Source organism: Labrus mixtus, chromosome 11, assembly GCF_963584025.1.
Source record: "Labrus mixtus chromosome 11, fLabMix1.1, whole genome shotgun sequence".
Classification (NCBI taxonomy): Eukaryota; Metazoa; Chordata; class Actinopteri; order Labriformes; family Labridae; genus Labrus; species Labrus mixtus.
This window is the reverse complement of record NC_083622.1, coordinates 16,155,073-16,180,609: the sequence shown is the minus strand read 5'-3', so window position 1 is coordinate 16,180,609 and position 25,537 is coordinate 16,155,073. Positions and strand designations below refer to the sequence as shown.

At 37.7% G+C, this 25,537-nt stretch overlaps 1 protein-coding gene across 2 annotated transcripts; it reads left to right on the top strand.

The window, feature by feature from the left end:
* The first annotated feature begins 135 nt into the window (after positions 1 to 135).
* Positions 136 to 19,037, top strand: cd4-1 (CD4-1 molecule). Of its 2 annotated transcripts, none has more exons than XM_061049270.1 (12): positions 136 to 238; positions 10,911 to 11,033; positions 11,788 to 11,925; positions 14,542 to 14,615; positions 14,718 to 14,876; positions 14,954 to 15,088; positions 15,225 to 15,467; positions 15,560 to 15,943; positions 17,572 to 17,829; positions 17,956 to 18,059; positions 18,195 to 18,238; positions 18,411 to 19,037. In XM_061049270.1, the coding sequence occupies exons 4-12, from the start codon at positions 14,549 to 14,551 to the stop codon at positions 18,439 to 18,441; spliced, it is 1,425 nt and encodes a 474-aa protein (XP_060905253.1). In that variant the 5' UTR covers positions 136 to 238; positions 10,911 to 11,033; positions 11,788 to 11,925; positions 14,542 to 14,548; the 3' UTR covers positions 18,442 to 19,037. The 2 variants fall into 2 exon arrangements, with proteins under 2 accessions (XP_060905253.1, XP_060905254.1); XM_061049271.1 differs by having other exon boundaries at positions 137 to 238; positions 17,959 to 18,059.
* The last annotated feature ends 6,500 nt before the right edge of the window (positions 19,038 to 25,537 follow it).

Below are 25,537 nucleotides of genomic sequence, written 5' to 3'. Positions count from 1 at the left end.
GTGTGTGTGTGTGTGTGTGTGTGTGTGTGTGTGTGTGTAATTTATGCCATTCATTTAGTACATAATACAAAGGATGGGATCATAGTGGTGTCTGACTTCCTGTGTGTGTGTGTGTGTGTGTGTGTGTGTGTGTGTGTGTGTGTGAGTGAGTGAGAGAGAGTATGACAGAGACACCTGCATTTCTTACAGCCTACCAAATGTCAGTGAAGAACTCTTCGCAGCACTGAAAACATCACATGTAAGTACTCCTTAACACACTGTGTGTATGAAGTTGTTAAAAAGACGATTTAAAGGGTTTTCTTATGAAGGGATTATACATTTGTCAGGAAAGTGATACGTTTGTCTCCAAGGGCACAAACTGCTTCTAGAATTCCTGACAAGATTTCCGACGCTGCCAGAGACAGACGCAATGGGGCATTGAGGGACAAGGCTAAATACTCAAATCTGGTCTCCTCCGAGGCCAGATTTTCCAAACTCTTTGTCTTGTCAGCATACTGATCTGTTTCGGCCTTGGTCTGGTGTTGTCTGTCTAAAACTCAGAATCTGCCTCAGTTACTGACACAAGTTGCTCTGTGGTATTTAGCACACAGAAACAAATGAATTTGTTCAAAAATACGTGCTGAGGATTTGAAGTCATCACTGACTTCAAACAATGATGATGAAATCTTCTCTATCTTTAGATCCGACACACACTGACATGCATTTACGTCTTTTTGTTTTAATGTACCTGGTGACAACCATGAGAAGGATTTCAAAATGTCAAATCAGAAATGCTTGAAATAGAATTTTCCTAAAGCCCAAGAAGAAAGGAGATATTTAGTTGTGCAATAATGCCGACCCCATTCTGTTGGTTTTGCAATCCTTTGGGGGATGAGAGTCCTTTTTGCAAGTGTAAACAAACTAATTATTTTTCTTTTGCAACAAATCTCTATTGTTCCAACAGTCGGTAGATAAAGTAGTCAAGCTTTATGGCCTGCAAACAGCCCAAGTATGACAAACGACTTTGTTTCAGATTTTTAATCCACTTGTAAAAATGATTCACTGGTTTTCAGGAGCACATCAACATAACTGACAAACTAAATCTCTTTTATTTGGAGGAGTTCCACTTGATGCATCATTAGTATTTGTTGTGAGTAATTAAATATTCAGAGGAGCAGACAGAAATCTTTGAATTTTTAAACATTGCTACACAACAGTGGTTCATTTTTTTTCATTTTATTTACAGACTTGAAGAGAGGCAACCACGGTTATTTGTATTGTTTGTGTATTTCATGGCATTCATATTGTCCATAAAACATTTGAATGTGTCAAATAAATAAGATCTACAATATGGCAGACAATACACATCCAGGGTCCTGCTTATTGTCTGTTCAGGAAACCAGCAGTGGACAAAAAGTATCAATGTGCTCTTAAAGCAGCCTAAAGGTATTCTGTATTCAATTTATACCCATTCATGCTTATCGAACTACACATATTTTATGTGACTTTAAGCGGTATGTAAAATTATCTCTCAAATTTTCAACAAGGCACATAAACGTTGTATGAGCGGGTGATTTGTACACATGCTTTCATTAATTCTAACACAATTCATTGTTCTGCTTTTATCCAACCCTACATTAAAGAAATAGACGATAAACCACTGCTCTAGAGTCCATGTTTAGTTCCAACTAACTGTGACAGGGTTTGCCAAAAATCTGAAATAGAACAAGTGATTAGTCAGTATGAAATTATTCTAAAGCAACACCACACACTGATAGCTGAACCCAACTTTATTTTGGGGCCAGAAAAGCAAAAAAAGTATAATTTGATGCAAGTATTAATGGACCGTAACAGTCTGTATATTATTTACATATTGTTTGACTGCCATAGTTCTCTTTTTCCTTAAGGACCAACAAAATAAATGATTAAATCAAAGGCAATACTAAACACCGATGAAGACCTGACTGAACTAACACGGTTACAGATATCACTCTCCTGTAGTATAATATACCGACACAGTGTCTGTACAATTCTGCCAAATGTTTTTTAAAGAATCGCAGAACAACAGATAGTCTGTTTTGGGGTACCTGTGGGCTAGTGGTTAGCTTGTGTGCCCAATGTACAGAGGCTAACAGTCCTCAAGCCGGCAGCACGGGTTCAAATCCATCCTGTTGCTCCATTGCCACATGTCATTACCTCCTCTCTCTCTCTCTCTCTCTCTCTCTCTCTCTCTCTCTCTCTCCCCCCTCTGATTTCCAGATCTATCCACTGTCCTGTCTCTCTAGATATGAATTATTGATCATACTTCATGTCCAGGTTATGTGCCCTTGCTTGTGCTCGTACATGAGACACTGTACCGTGCCGATGCTCATCTCTTCCATTCTTGCTAGGGCCAAGAAGTGTCCAGTGCTTGAGCATGGAAAGCTAAATCACACTAGTCAAATGAACTGGACTTTGGGGGTCAAACGTGATATGGTTTGGTACACATTTCCTAGTGTTAGTGCAACCTAATAAATACTAAAAAAGTCAAAAAATAAATCTTGGAAAAAACACAGTCAGTTGATGAATATGTGGATATGCATATGTTGAACATTTTAAAACAATGTTCTTTATGGTGTTGGTCTGTTATGGACTGGCAAACACCATTAACCAGGTTTATTTAAGCTTTTTTTCAATCGATTGAGATGCTTTGTGAGAAACCTTATATCATATTTGGATAGTTTTTTATGTGCGACTCTGTGTATACTCAAAAAGACCCTTGAGGCACATACAAAGTATTTGAAATGGAATTGTATTAAAGCAAATTTGCTTTACACTTTAATGCAGGTGCCTTGATTAGAATTGTTTAACAATATTAGAGGTCACAGGATAATCAGATAAAATCCTCAGTGTGGGTCCATGTTTTATTCAGGTCTACATTATGTTGTACTGTGTTTTAAAGAGGACAGCATGCGTTTGTCGTTATTTTGTTTTGTGCACAGTTCATTTTTGTACCTGTTGGTTTGTAAGAGTCTTGGTCAAAGTTTCTCGTAATTGTTATGGACAGGGAGGCATTAGTTTTTCGCTGGCTTGTTGTTTGGATTTTTATTCAATTGTTTGACCCTTTGTTTAAATATGGGAATGTTCCGCGTCATGAACTATGTGAAAAACAATCTGTCTGTAACAAGTGGGGCCAAAATGGATATGTCAAATCACACCTTCAAAAAAACATCCTAAATAGGGATATATGCAGTATTCATTCTAGATGTAAATGATTTTATGTGTGTTACATTTTGGTATCTTACCAGGTGATGTTGTACTGTATTTGTGCGGCTTCATGCCTCGCTCGTCTTTATGATTTTTCACATCAGTCTGGTCTTCTGTAAATAGATAAACAGCTGTAGTGACTTCTGCTCACTGACTTCTTCAATAACATAAAATGCAACTAAAGACAAAATACCTGTTAACCACCATTTTGCATTATGTTCCTAAAATTGAATACACTACGAATGAGAAAGCGCTTGGCTGTACACACCTCAACACCAATGACATTTCAAATCAACTCTTTAGTCTCCTTTCTATCAAATCCAGTATTTACCAGTTACTTTCACTGCTACGCTGACGATATACTGATTTATCTGTCCATCAAACCATGGCTTTAAAAAGTTCTTCACTTAAACTCTGATAAAACAGAGATTCTTGGCATTGGTCTGAGCACCACCGAAATCAAGGTCAACCAATGCTCCGTGCACTCGAACAAGAACCACGTTGTTATCATTATCATCTTTAAGTTGGACAGAAATACAAACACTTGTTTGTTGAACACAAACAAGTGGTACAATCATGTTTTTATCACATTTGCTTTATCACAGAAAGCTAGACAAATATTATCTGTTAAAAATACAGATGAAATGATTCATACTTTTATGTCCTCATGTTTGTATCACTGTAACACCCTGTTTACAGCACCAGATATGTAGCAGAACGGCAGACTGCGCAGAACTCACCATCCAGACTCCAAACATGTTTGTCTCATCACTCCAGGTTTTACCTCTCTGCTCTGATTACCTGTCCATTTTAGAATCCATTTTTAAATCAGACTTTACACTTACCATGCTTAATGACCAGGTACAGGGGTACATTGGTCAATTTTTTAAGCCCATATTGCCCAAAAAGGCCTCAAAAATCTGCTGTTGTAGAATTGCTGGTTATTCTGCAGACCAGGTTAATTTAGAGTCGAGGTTCTCTTAGTCTGCTTGTATTTTAGGGTGTATATGTTTTAAATGTATGCCTTTTTATTGTGCTGTGTATGGAAAGCTCGTTGTGCTCCTTGCTTGAAAAGCGCTATATACAAAGACTTATCATTATTAATACAAAGTATAGTGGATTTCTTTCTCCCTCTCAGAGTGGTGGTTAGAGTGATGAGAAATGGCAACGTTCATATTGAGATGCTTAATGTGTATTTTCTGTCTATTCTTTTTACAATCACCAGGCTGTGTTTTCTCTGAATCTGTTATGAAACATAAAGCCTCTGTCGCACTGGAGGTGTTTTCAAATGAGACAATAGGATTCCCTTTTGTTTCATGGCTATTAGTCAGTGCTCTCTCTCATTGTTTGTCCTACTCAAATGAACGTATATACACAACCATACACAATCATATCAAAGTGAAACTGAAATTTCTGAAACAAGGCTTGTACCTCCCACTTGTATTTCCATTTAGCTATAATTCCATCAGTCTAAAACACCAGGAGCCACATTCAGCTCACAGAATCCGAGAAACCTTATATTGAACAATTAATAGTGTTTGAAAAATGTTACATAAACTCCTGGGGCAATTGTGTTACGTAACAAACTTAATATCAGGAGCATTATCGGCTGCATACAATAAGAATCAATCAGCACAAATACAGAGCAACAGGAGAAATCTAACTGAGCTCCAAACAGTCATCTGAGCTCACACTGCACACAGAACAATTCACAATCCTTCTATTTAAAACGATCTCCTGACAGGTGATTTCCCATCAAGTAAACCCCCCTCTTATGAAGCCTCAGCTCCGCGCAGGTTTCAGTTGTCTGTAGTTACATTGTGATTGGTGGAGCCCGTGTTTAAACAGCTTGTACATTGTAACTAATCATTGCTAATGGGAGTGAGCTTTGCAGCTTTAAAGTTAAAATGCTAACAACAAGAAGATGATTCCCAGTAAGCCAAGGGTGATGTGCACTGAACCAGGAAATGAAACAGGATTAACTGTTCTAAAGCTGTGTCAATGAAGTCGTGTGCAGTGGATGTCTGCAGCTGTGTTTGTCAGTCACTGAACCTGTTCTGTATTTCTTATTTCTGCCGTTTTTAGGTGTAGATGTTTGTACATTTGCAACAAGCATAGTGTCACTAAAGCATGCCGATAGGCAGCTTAACTTCCTGAAGTGGAGCATAGTCATGTCTATCTAGGGCTGCACTGCTGGTGATCATCATCAACCAAAATATTAAATATAAGTGAAAATTCCAAATCACTATAGCTACAATTTTACATTGCTTTTACACCACAGGTCACACCTGCCCATTCACACACTAATGTGAGAGGCTGCTATGTAAAGTGTGCATCAGTATTAACTATTCCATTCATACACATTCACATGCCGCCAATGAAGCAGCCGACACATCGTCATGTGGCTGCAGGAGCATGGGGATCAAACCCCCGGTCTTACTGTTGAGAGACTCTACCACTGATCTGCATTTGCCCTGAAATCTTCTTAATTGTTCTTTAAATTTACTAAAACAAAACATGCTACATGTGAGTATGGAAATAGTACCGCAATAAATATTGAAATGTTATCACTTTGTTGAGCCCTTACTAGTACTACTCAAAAATGTGAACTTTAAGCTGAGTAACACAGTTAGAATTCTACACAACAGTGAATGTGCTGCCTTTATTTGATAGTTGACAATACAGAGCCAGACAGAAAATAGACTATGAGATGAAACAAACGTCTTCAGCTAGGACTTAATTTAGGAAGTCACGGTTTAATGATGCGCCTTGAACATTTACCATTGGAGCCAATCTGTCATGGTGTCAAAACTTGTGCATTTAGATCAACTTTATACTTCAGTATGTGAACATTTCTTTAACGTAACACGGAACATAAAGCATAATGTGAAGCTGGATGAACATATACTCCAGTTGAATGTTCTGTTATTCAGCAGTATCAGAAGCGTTTACAGATGCTGTGAAAATTGAAAATTGATTTTTACTTGAGGGGGTCCCGGGGAAGATATGTCAGAAAGACCATATAGTCATGGATGACTAAAGAGTTTTGATTATCAATCTGTGTTTTGTTTCAATGACTGCGTTCAACATCTGGGTGGTAGAAATGGTCAGCATGTATATTTACAAATATGTAGTCATTTCAACTAGAGAAACTCAGCCCTTTAATAAACATATGCACTTAATGATATTATTAAAGGCGATAATGATGATGATGGTTTTATTTGATAATGACGATTTTAAGGGTTGTTTTGATGCTGATTAGAACTCTCAAGAACAGCTGTCGATGTTGTGCTTTTCCTGTCAGCACCTGTGTGTCCGATCAGACTTAAAGCTGTTTGCTTGCACTTACTGACGTTGTTTCCTCTTCTCTCGATCCTTGCTTGTGTTGTACTTACTCTCTGATGTACGTCACTTTGGATAAAAACGTCTAAATGAACTGTAGAATTATAGAAACTGTTTTTTCTCTGTACATGTTTGTAGACACTGTGGGCAGTTGTTCCACTAATAACCAACGTCATCTAATTAAACTTAGCAAATCAGCTGTAAGGAAATGACAACTTTCCAGTAACAGCATGCTTTAACATGGAATCTGCTGAACTATGATTTAACTTTGCTCAGTTTGCATTTCTGAGTCAAAGTACACAAACATGACTTGATATAAAGAACCAGTTTATTTTTTGACACTGAGTGGAAAAAAAAATCATGAAGTATTGATTGTTTCCATTCTGATGAAATGATTATGCAGCAGCTTAAAAAACAATACAGTCAGTAACAAAAATCACGCGACCATCAATGTGTACCAATGATGGAGGTGAAGCGATGAGTGGGAGTCGTGTTCTGTTTCACAACTCTGAGGTTTCAAAGAAGTTTGAATGAAGTTCCCCTTGTTGCAAACAAGCTGCTCTCATGTCATTGAGCAGAATGTCAATAGTTTCTGAGCCTTAACCTCTTTTCCACTGACATTTTGTTTATTCCTGAAACATCAGAACGGGCTCTGACACCGACACGTTCAGTACCAACATGTCACCTTTCGCTTACTGCATGATGTCAGACTTCCTACATGGGTTTGGCTCGCAACAGCACAACTTATGTCTAAGATTTGACAGTTAGTAAAAGACACACACAAAAACAAGTCAAAGATAGAAAATAGAGTCGTCTTGTCGAGGGAAACCCTCTGTAGGAGATCATGGAGGCTGAGGAAACTCATGAATCACTCCATATTCTTGCTTGTGGCCCACACTTTTTGTTGTTCTCTCTTTCAGTGATGACTCGATGTGGTAGAACGCTCTCCCTAGGTGTGTGACTAATGAGGGATTCCTCACTTTCAGGTGTTCTCTGACCAAATCACAGCTCAAGAACAGACACGTTCCCACAGAGAAAATTGAGTATTATTCTTACCCTTTTTTTACGACAGATTAACGTCTTTAATTAAACATTTATTTGCACTATAGGCTGTAAAAGTAAATGTTGTTATCCATAACTTGAAGGTTCTGCCTCAGAGGAGAAACAAAAAGTGTCACTGTTGTTTCACTTCTAGCTCAGAGGGAACAGTAGCAGGTGTGAGCCCTTCATGACAGGCAGTACAGAAGCAGGCAGCCAAACCTCAGAGAAACACATGAGACGTGTGTGAGATGTTTGTTTTGTCCTTGTTGTGGTTCATGTCTCTAAACCACGTCGGCTCTGAGTTTCTACAGCTCCAGTCCCTCATCTGATCCCTGTAGCTGTCATTAGTTAGCTTGGGACAGGCTGAAGCAAAACAAGTTAATATTGCATGAAAAAGGATTTTTCTATTAGGCCTTAAACCTCATATATCAGAGTCAAGAAAAATTAGACTCATGTGAACACAGAGTCTTCACTGCTTCAAGCTTTATTTGGATTAGAACGTTGTTTTTTTGGATTTCTGATGCAAAGCTTACACTTTATAAAAGCACTAAAGTCATGCAAACTTTCAGTCAGAATTTGAGATCTCCGGGCGTCCGGGGTTCGATAACCGACCTGAGGCTCCATTCCTGCGTGTCATTCCCCGTTCTCTCTCCCGATTTCCAACTCTATCTACTGTCCTATCTAAATAAAGGAAAGAGGCCCAAATGAACAAACATATACTATTCTGTAATCGCAATTTAATTTGCCTTCTGTCACCTTTTGATTGATGAACAAACCTTGCAATTGGCTGCGATTGGTTTAAAAGTATAAATAGTTATGTAAGGATTTTTCTTCTTAGAATTGAACTCTCATACTTGTATCGCAAAGCGTAGTGTAATAGCAGTGTAATAACTTTCTCTGTAGTGTGTATCATTCTAAAAATAACAACAGTAAGGTAAAGTCAGAATCAGGTTTATCTCCAAGTACATTTAAACATCAAAAGAATGTGTCTTATTCTTTTTACAAGAACATGAAACCAACCCAGACAGCAGAGAAGCGCAGGTGTGATTTAACGGTTGAGTGCTGAAGACGCTTTACGTCAGGCTTTGAGTGGAGATAAGCACAAGCAGATATTTGGCTCTCACACAGGTGTGCATTTACAATCATCACTTTATAATGTAGCATGTGAACTGAATTTTAAATGTGATTAGAGTGAATTCATTTTCTTCATATCTCCATTCACTCAATCGAAGCAAAATGAAAAACATGCTTAAATAACAATCCTACAGCGTAGGTGAACATAAGCTAGCATACTTGTTGTACCTTTAACAAAGAACAGCTTCACAGAACTCATCTTTATTATGACAAAGCTTAACTTTATCTAAACATACGCATGGAAGAAGTATTATAACCGGGTCCCTGGTGCAGTCTGGACTAGAGGTTAGACACGGCCGATTGAGCATAAAGACAGCAGGCCGTTCGCTTCAGAGTCCAGGTTTAGGCAGCAGCCGCACTTTGGACATAGATCTGATTTTGCTCAAATTTTGAGTTCAATTTTTTTGTCTACTTACAGCTTCATTTTTGGTTTTGAACAAAAACATAAAAAGTTGAGCCAATCTGAAGTCATAGGGATATGAAAGTGTATTAAAAGATGATTTGATGTGGTGGGAAATAGATTGAATACATTGTCAGTGGATATTTTACTGAAATGTTCTGTGTCAAGAATTTTGTAACTTTCCAGGTTAGCTGACTAAATACAATTAAGGAATATAAATTCAGTCTGCATTTAATGAATTCACTGTGGCAAAGATCTTGTATATAACTGAGCCAAGGCTGTTCATTCTCTGGAATTATCATTGAACATGAATTTAATGAGAACAAAAAACAATAATTAGAAGAAAACATTAAAATTTTTCATCTCGTCAACCTTCACGTCCCATTTGATGAACTCGCTCAGATGAGAATTTAGTTTGAACTCCAAAACCTTTTTTTTTTTTTTTATTCAAACAATATTCACTCATATATATCCAGTGTTGCATGATGAGTTCCTTGTTATTTTAAAATTATGCTCATGAAGTTTGGTGTGGGGATAAAACAACCTTTGGTGTTAAATGTTTGACTCAATAGCAGCGCGCTCTTCATTAATGAAACGCTGTAATGCAGATACAGCCTCTGTCAGGTTACCAAAGAGTGAAGTAAGAAAGAATCATCTGAGTTAATGGTCGGTCCAAAAAGAAGATTAAAGAGACCTTGCTTGTCTCTATCTTTTTTTGTTTCTTTGGTTGATATTAAAACATGATCACATACGAGTTATTAAACTCATCTAATTTGTCTGGAACAAATTGGTTTCTGAGTCCGCCATGTTTATTTGTGTGTCAGGAAAAGATGATTGTCTCTGCAGACTTTAAAGAATTCAAACGGCCATTAATCCTGTTGTAAATTTAGGACTATAGAGTACACTGTATATTTCTCCCAGCGTCATTATCTAAACACCTCACTGTTACATCAACTTCATAATAATAATGATAATAAAGCCTGAAGTGAAGTTGAGTCCATGTGTGGAATTGAAAACAGGGACGGCTTTTGAGTTGTAAGGCGAACATTTTGGAGAAGAGGAAACACTGAGATTTGTGAGTCTGCAATATTTATTTTGTATTCATATGAAACAAACATGAATCCTGTCTCTCTCGCTGCCTCGATGAGACAATTCAGTATTCCCCCCGAGCTTTCAGTGTTTAATCTGTTTTCTTTTTTAGTTAATGTTACATTCCTAATTTGCATTTAACAATAGCTTTTATAAAGGCTGGCCCATTAGTTCATGGTTTACATTTTTAGAACACTATATGAATAAATCAGTGCAATCATAAGACCCGGGGAAAATCAACCCAGCAATTATAGTAAATTGGGCCGTGAGCGGCATGTATGCTATTTAGAACAGGCCAAAGATAGATAATGAGTCCAGTGAGACCCTCTCAAATTTTGGTTCCTCTGTTATCAGGCAGCAACTCAAAAAAAATTTTTTTTAGCCAAATAAGATTAGCTTTTTGTCCGTGTATCTGTGGACCAATAAAAACCGAAACAGCGTTATATCATAAGTACATTTAAATCTCCTCACTGAAATCAGGCACCATTACTCTGACCAAATGGTTTGTTTTTTTCATTTCATAGAACAATACAGAGGATGTATCTATGTGCTGAACAACACTTTTAAGATATAAAATGAAAAACATTGATGACCTCCTGCCCTCTTCCTCTGTCACAACCAATCACAGGTCATTATTCTGGTTCTGGGTTTGATCAGCAACTGTTTGCTTAATTTACAGACCAATCATCAGCGAGGGAGGTGCAGCCGCGTTTAAAAGGAGGGCTCGTTTGATAAATATTCTGCATTTCCATCCGACTCCTGATCGCTGAACACAAAAGACACTCAGCTCTCAACAACAGCTGTAAGTACACGTTTTTTGTTGTTGCTGAATATACTTCAAAAAACATCAACTTCTGTTTACATGCAGTGTACGGTGTGTGTTTTCTTTCTTATACACGATACTAAGTTTAAATCATGGACTTGTGTGACCTCAGCGGGTTACTATAGGACCCAAAATATGTGAGTGAGATTTAAACATAAATCTGATGACACAAGATACAATTCAACTGAAATAAATGCTAGAATATTAAACATTATAATAACCAACAACACATTTCATAAATAAAGAAATAAGGTTTTTAATAAATGTTCAACCATATGATGAATCACAACTCAACGGGCAGGTGATCATTACAAAATGAACTTCTGTTATACTCACACATTTACTATTTAAAAAGGTATGAAAGGTCATTTGGGCTGAAATTTAAAAAGTGATTGTTCGGTGTTTATGTTTTCCAAGAACATTTGAACACAGTCTGACAATATGGGCAAAAGTACCGTCGACTTTAATTAGTGTTCATAGTTTTATTTTGTTGTAGAAATATAAAGAACATTCAAAAAGTTGTACATTCATTCTTTACGTATTTCTGTAAAGTATATATACACTGCTAAAACTACAGTATATGAATAAGTATTTCCATAAGGATCTAATAAGACATTAAGATTGTGTTGTACGTATTCAGTCTAAATTCAGACATGAAAACTGATTTAATTAGTAAAGACACCTTTCATTTAGAAAACATTAACTCTTAACTCACCTGTCTTGTGTTTTGCAGTTTGCTGTCCTCACCTTCATCTCTGCTGTGTTTGACCCTCACCTTCCTTTGCCCATCCCCCTCCCCCGCTGCTTGTTTTTGAAGCTCCATCCTGACTGCAGATACGATCGTCTCAGTTTCTGGGTTACAGCTCCACAGGTGTGCTCACTTTGAATGTCTGTTTACCACAAATTACACTCTGTGTTTGATTCCCCTCTTTAGAATTTTTTTTTTTTTTTTTTTTTTTTTTTTACAAACTCTTACCGCAGTTGTAAGATGAAATTAAACATTATTGACGCCTAGACTAACCTCAAATGGTGAGGTTTAACTGAACTAGCATATGAAACCTTGTAGACACTTTACAAATACAAACACTTTTCGCTTTCAGAACATTTTTGTCTTCATTCATTGTCCCATATTTACATGTTTAATGTTGATAACTGAGTCCACATTCTGTCAGTGTAAACGCAGACGAATGTGAAAAATCAGAAGTGTTTTGTATTTAATTTTTATAATTTTAAATTTTTCTATCAAATTGGTCATATCACACAAAGTTTGACAAAGGGGTCGCCCAATCTTGAACCTCGGGACAATACATCCATGGTTGGTGCCCTAACACCTCGATCACCGGGGTGCCCTCTGAGTCAAACTATGATATTTATATATATATATGTATATATATATATATTTTTTTCTCAATACAAGGAAAATGCATTCAGTGCAAAGTGGGGTTGTATAAGTTTTTGAGGGTATAAATAAGACAACTGAAAGTAATTAGTACAATGTCGTTTCCTAATAGGTAACAAGCGTAACTCATGTTGGACTCAAACCTGTTCCATCAATTGTATTGAAGGCCAGTACAAATAAAAAGCGTCAACAGTTATTCTTCTATTTATATAATAGTATTAATCTAATAGAAATAAATATCCACATTAGTCAGTCATTTTTATACATTTTATAATATATTTGTACATTTAGCATCCCATTTTTATTCTTCTGCACTTGTTTGGCCATCAAGGTGTCCCAAATGTACAAGACCCAGTATTTGTTTCTCTATCGTGAGAAAATGTCTTTTACATACAGCATACATTCATGAAATCATATTTATTAATTATTTAATTGTTGTTAATCTTTTAATTCAAACACAGTTCTGATAATCAGCATCTTTTATCTAAAGAGGCAAACTCAACATAAAAGCAACAATTAAAGATGTCTTTGTGCACTATCATGACTTACTGTTTACACAAAAGAGAATAAAAGTGAAGGGAGAAAAGAGAGAGATAAGGGAGTGATACAGGGAGAGAGAAGAGAGAAACATCTACCTTAAACCACAGTCTAGGTGTGCTGCTGGTGCTGTGGTCTCTTTTCTTCTCTCCTTTTAAGCGAGGAGAGATCCGTCTTTCGTGGAACAGGGGAGGAAGAGAGGGGGTGTGAGAGGCAGAGGGGAGGCTTGGGATAAGAATCTGCACCTTAACTAAATCAAGGTCCACCACAACGCAGCGTATGCTTTGCGTCTCTTCCCTCCAACATTTGTCTGTTTCTTCTCGTTCAAAAACCCACCACAGGCCGCCTACTCTTGTCTCTTTCAACTCTTCATCTTTTATCTTCTCAAATCACTCCAAATCTAAGACCACCTCAAACCCCTCTTTGCTTCCTGCTGAATGAATTTTCTTTGCAGCACAATTTGATAGAAAATTATACGTCTTTAACATTTGTCAAAATGTTATCATTTTATGTATCTGTAAGACACACCTTTTGCAATTTAGTTTAAGAACCTTGCAAGGAATCATCACGGTGTTGTTCAGCTGAATGTTCAGAAATGATCGGCACTGTAGCTGAATTTCTGATATCTGAGTGGTTGAAATATTCTGATTATAGTATTTTCAACTAATGGCTATACAAGGGAAATGTAATGTAAAACAATTATGGTTGTTATATAATTCTATAATCATTTTTAACAACAACATACAATGAAGACCAGGACAATATCACCACAAAACAGGCCACAGAAAAGAATAAATCAGTTGGATCAACACCTATTTGATACCGTGTCAATAGAAAAGTCCAACATTGACATTCACAAGAATACACTGCAATGATTATAGAAAAAGATTGCCATTCAGTGTTAGTATATTTAACGAATTGATGAAGTATAGTTCATTTATAAGTCATGGAGAATTTAGGATTTAAAAAAACTGATGAACAGCTACCTTAGTAATAATAACAGCTTGATCAAAATCAATCAGGCCACAGATATATAAATAGTACAGAACTTAAAAAATTAAAGTCTTAAATGACGTCAGAACGACGGTGTTCCACAGGGCTCCATAATTGGGCCACTCAGTTTCCAAGTGTTCATGCTGCTGATTGGCTAAATTATACAACATGGTGTATATTTTATTACCATCATAGCAATCTCCACAACTTACGAGTCTATTTCACTGAACCCTGGACTATCGAAAGCATCATTTCTTGGATGACTTAACTTTTTGTTTGAATCAGACAAAAGTTTGAGTTCTTGGGGTTTTCAAAAATATTTTTCAAAGCAGGTTCAATGTGAGGCAAAAAATATCTATTTTTTAATTTAACAAAAAAGTATTCATGCTTTGGTATTCCTTTTTTTATTTTTGCGATGTGCATTTTTGTGGGCTAATCTACAAAATGCAGAGGCTTAAGTAAAACAGTGCACATTCATTTTCACATCATTACACATTGTTTTATACTTCTTTTTTTTACTAAATACTATCTTTGTTTTCCTATATTTTCTTTTCTTAGAGACCTGATGACTGAGATGAAGAACTTTATTCAAGCCATTCTCATTCTCTCTGCTGTGCTCACGTCATCTACGAGTAAGTTACATTGTTGATTGTTGATTTCTTTATGTTGACTTGTTGCTAGAAAGTTTGGGTTCGAGGATTAAACTCACCAACTCATCCTTCTCACTCTCTCAGAGGCAGAGGAGGTGGTATATGCTCAGGTGGGAGACACAGTTACCCTCAAGCTGCGGAATCATTTACATGAAAATTATCTGTACTGGCATTTTGGTGACGAAAATGGCCCTCGACTTGCATGGGGTAATCCCCTTGGTGGAAAGGAGTTCACTAATACAGGTCTGAATTTTACAAAATCTAAACAGTTCATTTTAAAATGATGTCATTTTCATTGGTGGTTAATTCTTGTCTTGCAGCACACTGGAAAACTAAGTTGTCTGACGACTCATCACTGATCATCAGTGACATCAAACAAGAAAACTTTGGAACTTTTGTCTGTAAATTTTTTCCTGAAAATAAGATACTCACATACAGACTCCTTAAAATCAACAGTAAGAGTAAAACAAGTCAACTTTCTGAAAAGCCAACATTTCAATGAATTTTTTCAAAGTCAAACTCCTGAATTATATAAAAAAAGAAGCAATATCAATTTTATATTTTCTTCAACCTGCTCAAATTGTGTTCCAGTCACTGTGGACCAAGCCTCTCCTCTGGTGCCTGGAGAACATCTGACTCTGACTTGCATAGCAGACACTTCTCCAAATGTTCAGAGTCCAGCGATACACTGGCTGAATCCACGGGGGGAGAAGGTTGAGACCAATCAAGGAAAGCACAAAGTGAGAGTTACAAGCCAAGACCACGGCCAGTGGACATGTGTTGTGACAAATAATAAAAAGGAAACCCAAGCCAAAACCTCTGTTACTGTTGTGGGTGAGTTACATGTGTGCATACATCTAATTTACTTAAATGTACCGTCATCCTGAGGTTACTTTATAATTATTTTGATTTTCTTCATTATTTAGACCTTTCCCCAGCTCCTTCAAATCCTCAGTATACATCTAAATCCTCGCCTCTGACCGTCCCCTGTTCGTTTCCCGCTCACATCTCCTGGGAACAGATCAAAGCTGTGGGCCTCCAGGAAGTTAACTGGCACTTCGATCCTCAACCTGGATCAAATCGTGTTTCTGGTTACCCACAGAGACTCTTCTTCCTCTCCCTGGATGATCCGCCGACTTGGAAGAAAGACCAGGATAGAGCTCTGACTCCTGTACTAGACCTCAAAAAAGGCCTTCTGTCTTTGACTAGAAAGCAAGGGAGGGAAGATGACAAAGGAGATTACCTTTGCTCCATGAAAGTTAGAGATGGTGTGTTTCTGAACAGGACTGTTCATGTTAAGGTGCTGCAAAGTAAGTCAAAGCAACTCACCCAAATATGTATTGCACTCTTATGTGTTCTGAAATTCTCTTTCCTTTTCTTTATCTATCATATGTCCTCATTTTTATTTTTTTGATGTCCACTTTCTCGCTCCTCAATTGTCATTCGTAATAAATCGGAGACAGTTGTTTCTTTGCTACCACCCTGCTTGGCTTTCATCTTCCTCCTGCAGAGATTATGTGGAAGTGTCCCTGGTGTGATGTGTGTCTAATTCAGTGGCTAATACACTTTTCTAGCTCCGCTTGTTTTAATAGAGAATAACAAGCTTCCGCCCCTGCCAGGAGAGTCTGATAACACAATGAATTTTAATAGCCCTCCATGTTTTCTGGATTTATGGTGTAAAACTACAAATTCGCATTATAATCTGAAGTAATATTTAAGCAGGAACACTGAAAAGAAACCAATACAATAGACTTGCGTATACTCAAGACGAGGTAGGCTATATCTAGTAAATCTTGGTCCCTTTACTCTGTTTCGATCTCCCTGGTTTAACCAAACCCCACTGGATTCCTGCTGCAATTTATCTGGTTCTTTTCATTGTTGCCCTCCTAAAATCACTGTCTCTGTGATACAAATTACCAATTTTGGTCTGCTAGCTGAAATTAACAAGCCAACACCTCAGGGACATTTTAGACTGCAGTTTCACTCAGGTTTCTGAGAGTCAGTCATAAAATGATTACCTACTATAAGTTAAAAGTTAGATCTACAAATGGCTTTTTAAATGTAAACAGTTTCTTGTTCACTTTGTACAAATTAATAGGTGGAGACCAATAATCCAGTGGGGTTCAACATAAAATAAATAATGACTAACAGGGTACTCCATGCACAGCCAAGCTACGTTCTCAGGTGCTGGTTGGTTGCAGGAATTTTATTTGTCACCCAAGGGCGATTGGTTTTGCGGCAAGGCAGAACAAGACAGTAAAAAGACAACAAAAAACGCAGTACATCTAAAAAGCCAACACGGTAAAAATGCAAGAGGCACTGAACAAAGCAGCCTTCGAGAAACAACCGAGATCATTGACTGAGGCTCTTAGGCGAAGCACATTGTTCGCTCACAATAAAGTGACTGTAAAGTAGTTTTCACTGTGCCAAGGTTTATTTATATTTTTTTCATAAAATAAATCATATAAGATTTATTCTATGACATATATACTTAGATCTTTAGTTCATCAGACAGAACAGACCTTTGAGCAGAAAAACAAGTATTCAGATTTGGGTTGCAGGCAGAGAAGGTTTGACACTTTCAGTGATTTGTTTTATTAATAACAATCTAATGTTGTTGTTTTTCTGTCCTCGATATTTATCCTAAGTGGAGTGTGCTTTTGAGACTGATGCTGTCTACTTTTCATTTTCATTTAAAAATATGCAGTTTAATTTTATTTTAATTGGCAAGTTTTTCTGGCACGCAGCTGCACCAGAAGCCAAATGCTCAGTTGGATTTGAATTGTAAATGTTGAGAAAGGGGAGCTTTTTCTGAGTTTACAGCATTGCCCCAGTCTGTCAAAATTGGTGTATTTTCTCAAGCATTTCATACTTATTTGATATAACATTTCTTAATTTCCTCGTCCTTTGTTTCTGCCCCTCTTCACTCCCTCTGCAGTCACTTCCTCTGCAGGAACCAAGTTCATTTCTGGCCAGCAGGTTAACCTGTCTTGCAGCGTTGGCGAGCCTCTGCCCTCTTCCCTTAGACTAAAATGGGTCCCACCTGAACAATCGTCTCTTCCATCTTTGACACCTGACCATCACCCTGCCCACCTCACCATCCGGGAAGTGGGGGCAGGAGACGGAGGAAGGTGGAGGTGTGAGCTGTGGCAGGGCAATGCATGCCTGACGTCTGCTGTGATAACACTCAAGATCGGTGAGTGCAGGAAGTGAGAGCGGTGCAGGAAGTGTGACACGGGCACGACCTTGTGGCTACAATGTTTGAAACTTGATGAGTTTTATTCACTGTTAAGTGTTTGATGACTGACTGTTTCTCTAAAAGCAGAGCCTAAACTGAGTGTGTGGATGCTGGTGATCATATGTAGTGTCACAGTCATCATCGTCCTCCTCCTCATGCTTGTTTTCATCATCTGCAGACGCAGAAAAGTACGGCTAAACCATTCCTATATCTTTTCGATAAATCACACAATGGAGGATTAGAGTGATATTCAGAGTCATGTCGTACTCATTATGCTCTTACTTTGTCTTTGTCTCTCTCTGTGTCTTTGTGGCTGACATTAGCGGAAGACGAGTCGCCTCAGACATCGGCTCTGTAAATGCAAAAAGTAAGTATGAACCATTTCCTGCACTCAAGCACACTCTCATTCATCATCAGTGAATCTGAATATTTAAAACACTTAGCAGACACATACATTAACAAAATATTTGCTTTTAGCTTTTTGTGGCCTGCATTTCTTTCCAACACTCAAACCGAAACCTCTTACTTTTCTGTTACAGCCCGAAGCCCAAAGGATTCTACAGAACATAAATCTCACACAAAGACATTTCCAAGAGGACATCGCAGCCAATTTAATTTATGTCCGGATAAGATGGATTTTTCTGTCAGAGCCAATAAACGGGGACGCTCTGTTTGGTGTTTATGACGAGGGTCTGAAAGTTCAGTTGTTCTTGAAATGTCAGACAAGAAATATATATTTTAGACCGTTGTAGATATCAGTTTTGTTTTTATATCTCTAATGTAACATGTGATTGAGTTCTTTGGGATTTTAAGAAATTGCTCTGTGAAGGTGTACTTCCATTTCAAGTGTTTTTTTAATTTTCTATTGTTATATACGATTAAAGATTATTAAAGATATTTTTATGTTGTGCTCCATTTAACCTCATTGTCTTTTCATTGTTCTATGTGATGTGATGTTCGCTGTATAATAATGCATTTCAAAGCTTGGTTAAATCCTTTATTAATATTTAGAAACAGTATTTTTTTTAAATGAGATATAATATTAAACTGAATATACCTACTTTATTACTTCAATCAAAACAGGACGGATAATTCTTATTTGAATGATGATGAAACCTTCAAAAACACTGACTATATAAAGTTTTAAATAAAGACTGTTAAACGTCTGGTGTCTATTTTGGCCTTTTCTGCTTTTATTTTAGAGACATGATAATTAATAGAGTCAGAAATCAGGGAAAGAGAGGGTGGGGAAGGACATGCGGGAAAGGAGCCACAGGTCGGATTTGAACCCGAGCCACCTGCTTGAAGGACTATAGGCTCTGTACATGTGGCATGTGCACTAACCACTAAGCTTACTTTACTATTTATGATGATTCCTGTAAGAGTTAACACACTTTGACAATATTGAGCATCACATCTGTTGCATCTGTTCACCAAGGATGAGTCACACTGAAAACCTTCAAGTTCTTGGCAGATTCAATAGACCTGTCTTGATCACATTTACTGATTTTGATCCTCATGTTGGCTAGGTATGAGTGGGTGTATCATCGTCACAATACATATGACCTCAACATAAGACTCAAGGGCGACATTTCTACGATATATAAAATGTGCGAAGTGGTTCAAGATTTATCTGTAAATCCTTGAACCTCTGGTTCTCTGCAGGCAGTTGTTGCAGCTGTAGTCTCAGTGTTGCTGGTGATAGTGGAACATTTATATGATTTCATTTTCAATTGACTGACATACAGCATTTTTGAGTCCTTACAGAAAAAAAAATCTAATTATGACGATACAGATTTTTGAGAGTTGAAATGTTTGTCAGCCGATCACAAAGTGTCTGTGAAGCACACCAAGCCCACTGCTTTACTTTTCCATGGCTTCCCTGAAACGAGTTGCACTCAAGACAAAGTGTCAACCATTACCATACACAGAAACAAACACATGCTTTTGTCCGGTATTCAAAATCCCAACATGGCTGCCTTTTTCTGTGCTCCTATTTATATCTGATTTCACTTCTTTCTTCAAGGCTTCTAAAAGAAGAATTTGAGCACTGGGGAGTACATATGCTACTCAAATTAGAAGAGTGTTGTTAACTAAGAACAAAGACTCAGCCAGTTTAGAAAAATTCAGAACACATGTTGGATTAAACACTCCCTCTATAAACAAATGATTATCTACCCAGGGGGGAAAGTACTGTAGCAGAGCAGCTGGTTGGCAGGTCGGTTTATTGGTTACAAAGTTATCTGTAGCTTTTCATCATAAGATCTAGTCTGATCTTAAGAGAGGTCACATCTCCCTATGGAGCGTCTGCAGCTTGAGACGATGCGTCAACAGGCCGAGGATGGTGCAGCCTCTGATTCCCAGGGTGCCTGAAGGGACAGGCAGAGTATTGACTCATAGATTCAGTGCAAACAGACAAACTAAAGACAACACTTGCACACACTGTAAAGATCCTTATACAAGTTTAACATCACAAACGTTGTCTTTCTATCTGTTTTTGTTTTCTAGAGCAGTTTGGGTACTAAAGGGTAGAAGCAGAGGTGTGTCCAGACTTTTCGGACTGGGGTGGCCCAACTGGTGTACTGACTTATGCAGGGGTGGCCTGAAGTGTGATGTGCACCATTACTATCTACTTTATAACACCATTATATATAAGATAATGGCAACATACATATATTCTTATTTAATTCTTTAACGACACAAAAAGATGTATTTTCAAAGTCACAATTCAAAGTATTTAAACAATTGCACGTGAACTCCTGCACACTGTCTTACTATACTTTCCTATGCACCTGTCTAATGAAATAGATGTGGAACGTATTTAGTGACAATCTAAAGTACAAAAAAAATAAATTATGATACAATGATATATAAAGAAAATGTTATACTCAAATAACCAATCATAATTTAGGGTTTTTGGGGTTGCACCTGGGGTGGCCAATCAGATTTCAAGGGGGGCCCTGACCACTCCTACGGGTGCACCCATGGGCAGAAGAAGTGCAGATTGCACAAATTGACCAGAAATGTTCATCAAAGCATGCAAACTCAGATAGTACAATATTTTGTACCAAAATCCTTGATGGTCCACTGTCTTGGATTTGCTCTGGCAATGAAGCTCTGGCATTCAGCTTTAGAAGTCTTAATCATTAATGAGCAAATCCTTTTTAAATACTGGCGAAGATGGAGGTGAACAAAGTGTGACTGTTTGTGTGGATTGTGTTTTAAGAGCAATTTGTATTCTCTTCCTTACTAGAGCAGCTGCAAGACAAAATTTCACCTTTACACCATAGACACACGCGTGCACACACACACACACACACACACACACACACACACACACACACACACACACACACACACACACACACACACACACACACACAACAGATGCCCCCCTATTGCTCCAACAGACTGTCAACTTGGTTTTTTGGGTGTATGTCCCATTAATTTATTTATTTCTTGGCAACATCTCCCCACAGCTATTGTCATATCCTCTACTTCACAAGTTTTTTTGTTATTCAAACCAAAGTAATTAAAGCAGAGGGGGAATCGTTTGGGTTTATATCTCTGTGGCTGCTCAGCAACTACTGAGCTATAATCTTTGGTTGTGTATCACCACTAATTTTGATCATCAACTCTGGTCTCAAGCTAATTTAAAGCTTTTTTTTAAACACACACACAGCTGTAGTCTGTTTTTCTCTCAACTTTGTTGCAGTTCCAAATTTAGTCGCTTTAATTAATTTTAGGAAGTTGAAGGTAATTATATTTTCCACCTATTTTCAAAGACTCCTCTCTCTCTGTTATGAGTCACACACACATAATGCACTGTGTCTTCTATAAAACATCTGTCATATACAGAATTAATGTTTCTCTTCAAACAGACTTTGAGAATGAAGACAGAAGTATTATGCAACACAGAGAAAAGTTGACAGTAAAACATCACAGCAAGAACGAGAAATACCAAGCATCCAAAAATATCAAGCAAAGCAAACACACCTAGAAAAAATAACTCCCAGTTTTCTTTTAACGGTCTCGTCTTCTCAGGAAACGCCTTAACGAAAAGATAAAACTTTAAATTGTAGGTTTCGAGATATTTTAACTACACAGTATTTCTCTGAACACATTTGTTAGAGAGCTGCGGCAGTGTTGCAGGCAGGGAGACATGCCGCAATAAATCAACCAGCAGGAACAAATTCAATTTCAAGGAGAAATATTGCTGCTTTGGAGAGGCGATACTGAAGCCTTTAGGGAGCAGAGAGAGAGGGAGAGTGTAGAGAGGGGAAATAGCGAGAAAGAGTGTCTTAACAAGGACATCACAGCCATGGAGGAGGAATAAAACTACAGCAGCCTGCAGGAGATCTCAGAGGAGGGGACACTTGAAAAATTAGGCCTTTTCTCAAAAAAATGTCCAGACGTTTTTTTCTATGTATATGTTATTAAATATAAAAAGAGATTGAAAGTATTTCTAGTAAAAAGAGCGATACTAATACAACCCATGAAAAGTACAAGTTCTGTGTTAAAGATTTAATGTATGTAAACATACAGAGATGTTAACAGCAATATGTAGCTAAAGCATAGAAATGAATGTGCTATTAAACTATTAACAATGATCCATGAGCAGGTAAGCAACGTGTTGACCCTCATATCAACCATAACTGAATAGCATTAAATGCTGCTTTGTGCATTAGTTTAAATAATGAAAACATACTAGTAAACATAAGTTATCAAATGTCAACAAAGAGTAATAATTCTTGTTCTCTGAGTACTTTAACTTTTGATAGATATTGCATAGCTGATTCTGTGTCTGTACTTTCACTTAAAGCTACAGCAGTACGACTTATCTCTTTACTGTTCTGTCCTGTTCGTGTGACATTTTTTAGACAAAAATCTCATCCTGCTTTCTTTGAACAGTCAACTGTATCACTCGCCATGAATTTTTGGGGAAAAAATGACATGGGAGCAGACTGTCGCCAGAAAACATCTCATCTGACACCGGCTTAATGACAGCTAAAGTAAAGAAGCAGTATGGAAATGATCAAACTTCTCGCTGATGGTTTCCTTTGCTGTTTTAGATCATATAAATCACTTTTGATTCCAGTCTGTTTCATACCCTGCTAAAAAATACTCAAAGTTGGACTTTGAATGGAGAAATGCAGGACTTTGAAGTGTATCATTGTTACACTTGATGAATCCGTCATCAAGTGGCTGAATCTGTCTGCTTGCATATTAATAGTAATGTGTTTGTGGGTATATTGAACTGAAAACATGACAACTAAATAGAGTATCCACCTAACCCCACTTTTCAGCAGACTTTCAGTAATACCTTTTGGGAATAGTAAATGTTATGAAGCTTAATGTTGGTCAATTGGTTCTGCTCTGTTATCTCCTTTTACTTAAAGTGTGAACTCTCTGTTACACCAGAGGATAATAAATGGTGAATGGACAGCATCCATGCTGTGGGCTGTACTGTGTCTAATCAGGCTCCCTGGGACTGAGGCATGGTATTTTGTGTTTAAGGAGTCGGACTACTCTCCTGATGTTTTATTGGCTTTTTGGCCTCAATTTGAGCCAACGTGGTACTCACTGCTCTCTGAGTGTAAACACAGTCTCTTCCTGTCCTCCAGTTTGTACAGTACCTCCACCTGTCTGCCTCTCTGTCTCACTCCACTCCTCACTCTAGCTGATTATTCTCTCTTTATTTCAGCTCAGTGTGCTTTCGGACATCTGTAATTGGCAATAAAAAAGATTAAGCACTTTCTTCAGTCCAGTGAGGGTCATGCTATAGAAAAAGCACAAAAGTCCATAATAGTGAAATATTTGTCCTGCAGGGCCGGCAGGCTCGGGCAGCTCAGCCCGATAATGTGCTTGTGAAGACACTCTCTCATTTAGAACAAACACCACAGGGGCTGTACGTGCTTCATCTATTACCACACACACACACACACACACAAGCACACACGCACACAAACACACACACTATCGAGCACAAAATTATCCAGGTAAGATTCATTTCTTCCAGCAGGACAGGGAAATAAAACGGAACATTCAACACTTTCCTTCAATGACAGCTGGATCTGTAGCACATTGTAACACTCTTAAAGAAAAAACAACATGTAGTTCTACTTTATGAATATTGCATCACACATTATGGTCTTTATAGAGATAAAGTGGCAAATATTCCTAGCTGATAGATGTTGCTATTTTGGGTCCGGTGAGCAGGTCATAATTCCTCTTTACTTTACTACACTGCTCTTTATTGCTGTGTAAAGGTACATTAGCTTCACAGTAAACCACATCAGGTGAAAATTACGTTTTAACATCATATTTCACAGATATGTACAGTCATTATTTTAAAGTGCTCACTGTGGGATTTTTGTCAAATGTTTGTATTAACCACATTTGACATCACCACGGCTCTCGCAGCTGGATTTTTACATCAGCAGTCTTGGCAGGAAATGTTTTTTTGTCATTAGTTTTAGCGAGAAGAACTTTACATTACAACACCTGCTAACTCTGAACCACAGGAAAGATTTCAGCTTACAGATGCTCTGAGCATGACGGTGATGAACCTGTACCAAATTTCCGACTCATCTTGAGATACCTTTTAATGAAAGCCACATACACACACACACACACACACACACACACACACACACACACACACACACATACATATATATATATATATATATATATATATTATGTGTATTTATGGCTCATAGTACATCAATAACTCTTCTTAAAATGCATAATTTCCTAGAACATTGAAAAATAGGCCTTTAAGGCATCTACATAAACAGAGGAAACACAAATGTGGAAAAATATCTGCTGATGAAACCGATGAAAGTTTATATTGTAAATGATAATACTTTAGAGCCACAAGGGAGCTCATATAAACTCAATTATTCCAGCTGCAGCAGCAATAAAGACTCTCAGAGATTCACAGACTGCACAGAGAATCATCATAGTGTATGTTTGCACAGGGAGAAGTTAGTGGTTATTGGTGGAAGAGAAAACACAACAGTATAAATATTAGATCAGTTTAAAGTCAGAACTACTTGCAGATTCTACTAGTATGAATCACCATGATGTGTTCATAATCAGTTGGTCCTTTTTGGTCCGACTTTTGTCCTTGCCTTTTGACATTTGTAGCTTTGGGTGTCTCATAATTTGATGGATGGATGGAAATGAACTTGGTTTAGAAATTCATGTGCGTGAGTATTAAGAAGTAGCCCATATCATTAGTTGGCTTGAGGGATGTCATGTCATCATAGTGAATGGAAAAACACATATTGCCCAAAACTAAAATAATGAATGGGTTCCTTACAATGAATTATGAAGAGGTTGATATACTGGCAAAAAAAGAACCTGACAAAGTATTTTCTCTTCTGCTATATGTACTTTACCAGTCTATTTATCTGTCCGTCCGTCTGTCTGTCTGTCTGTCTGTCTGTCCGTCTGTCTGTCTGTCTACACCCCTGTGCAGGTTATGTCTTGTAGGATGTAACTGTTACTTTTAGCAGTGATGACCTGGACTAGGTGAAGAGCACAGACAGCTGTGCAGAGATTGGCAACCATCTACATTTTGCACGCGTGAGTGTGTTTGTGCATGTAAGTGAGAGAGAGAGTGACAGACAGACGGGAAAGAGCGTTTTTACCGTGGAGC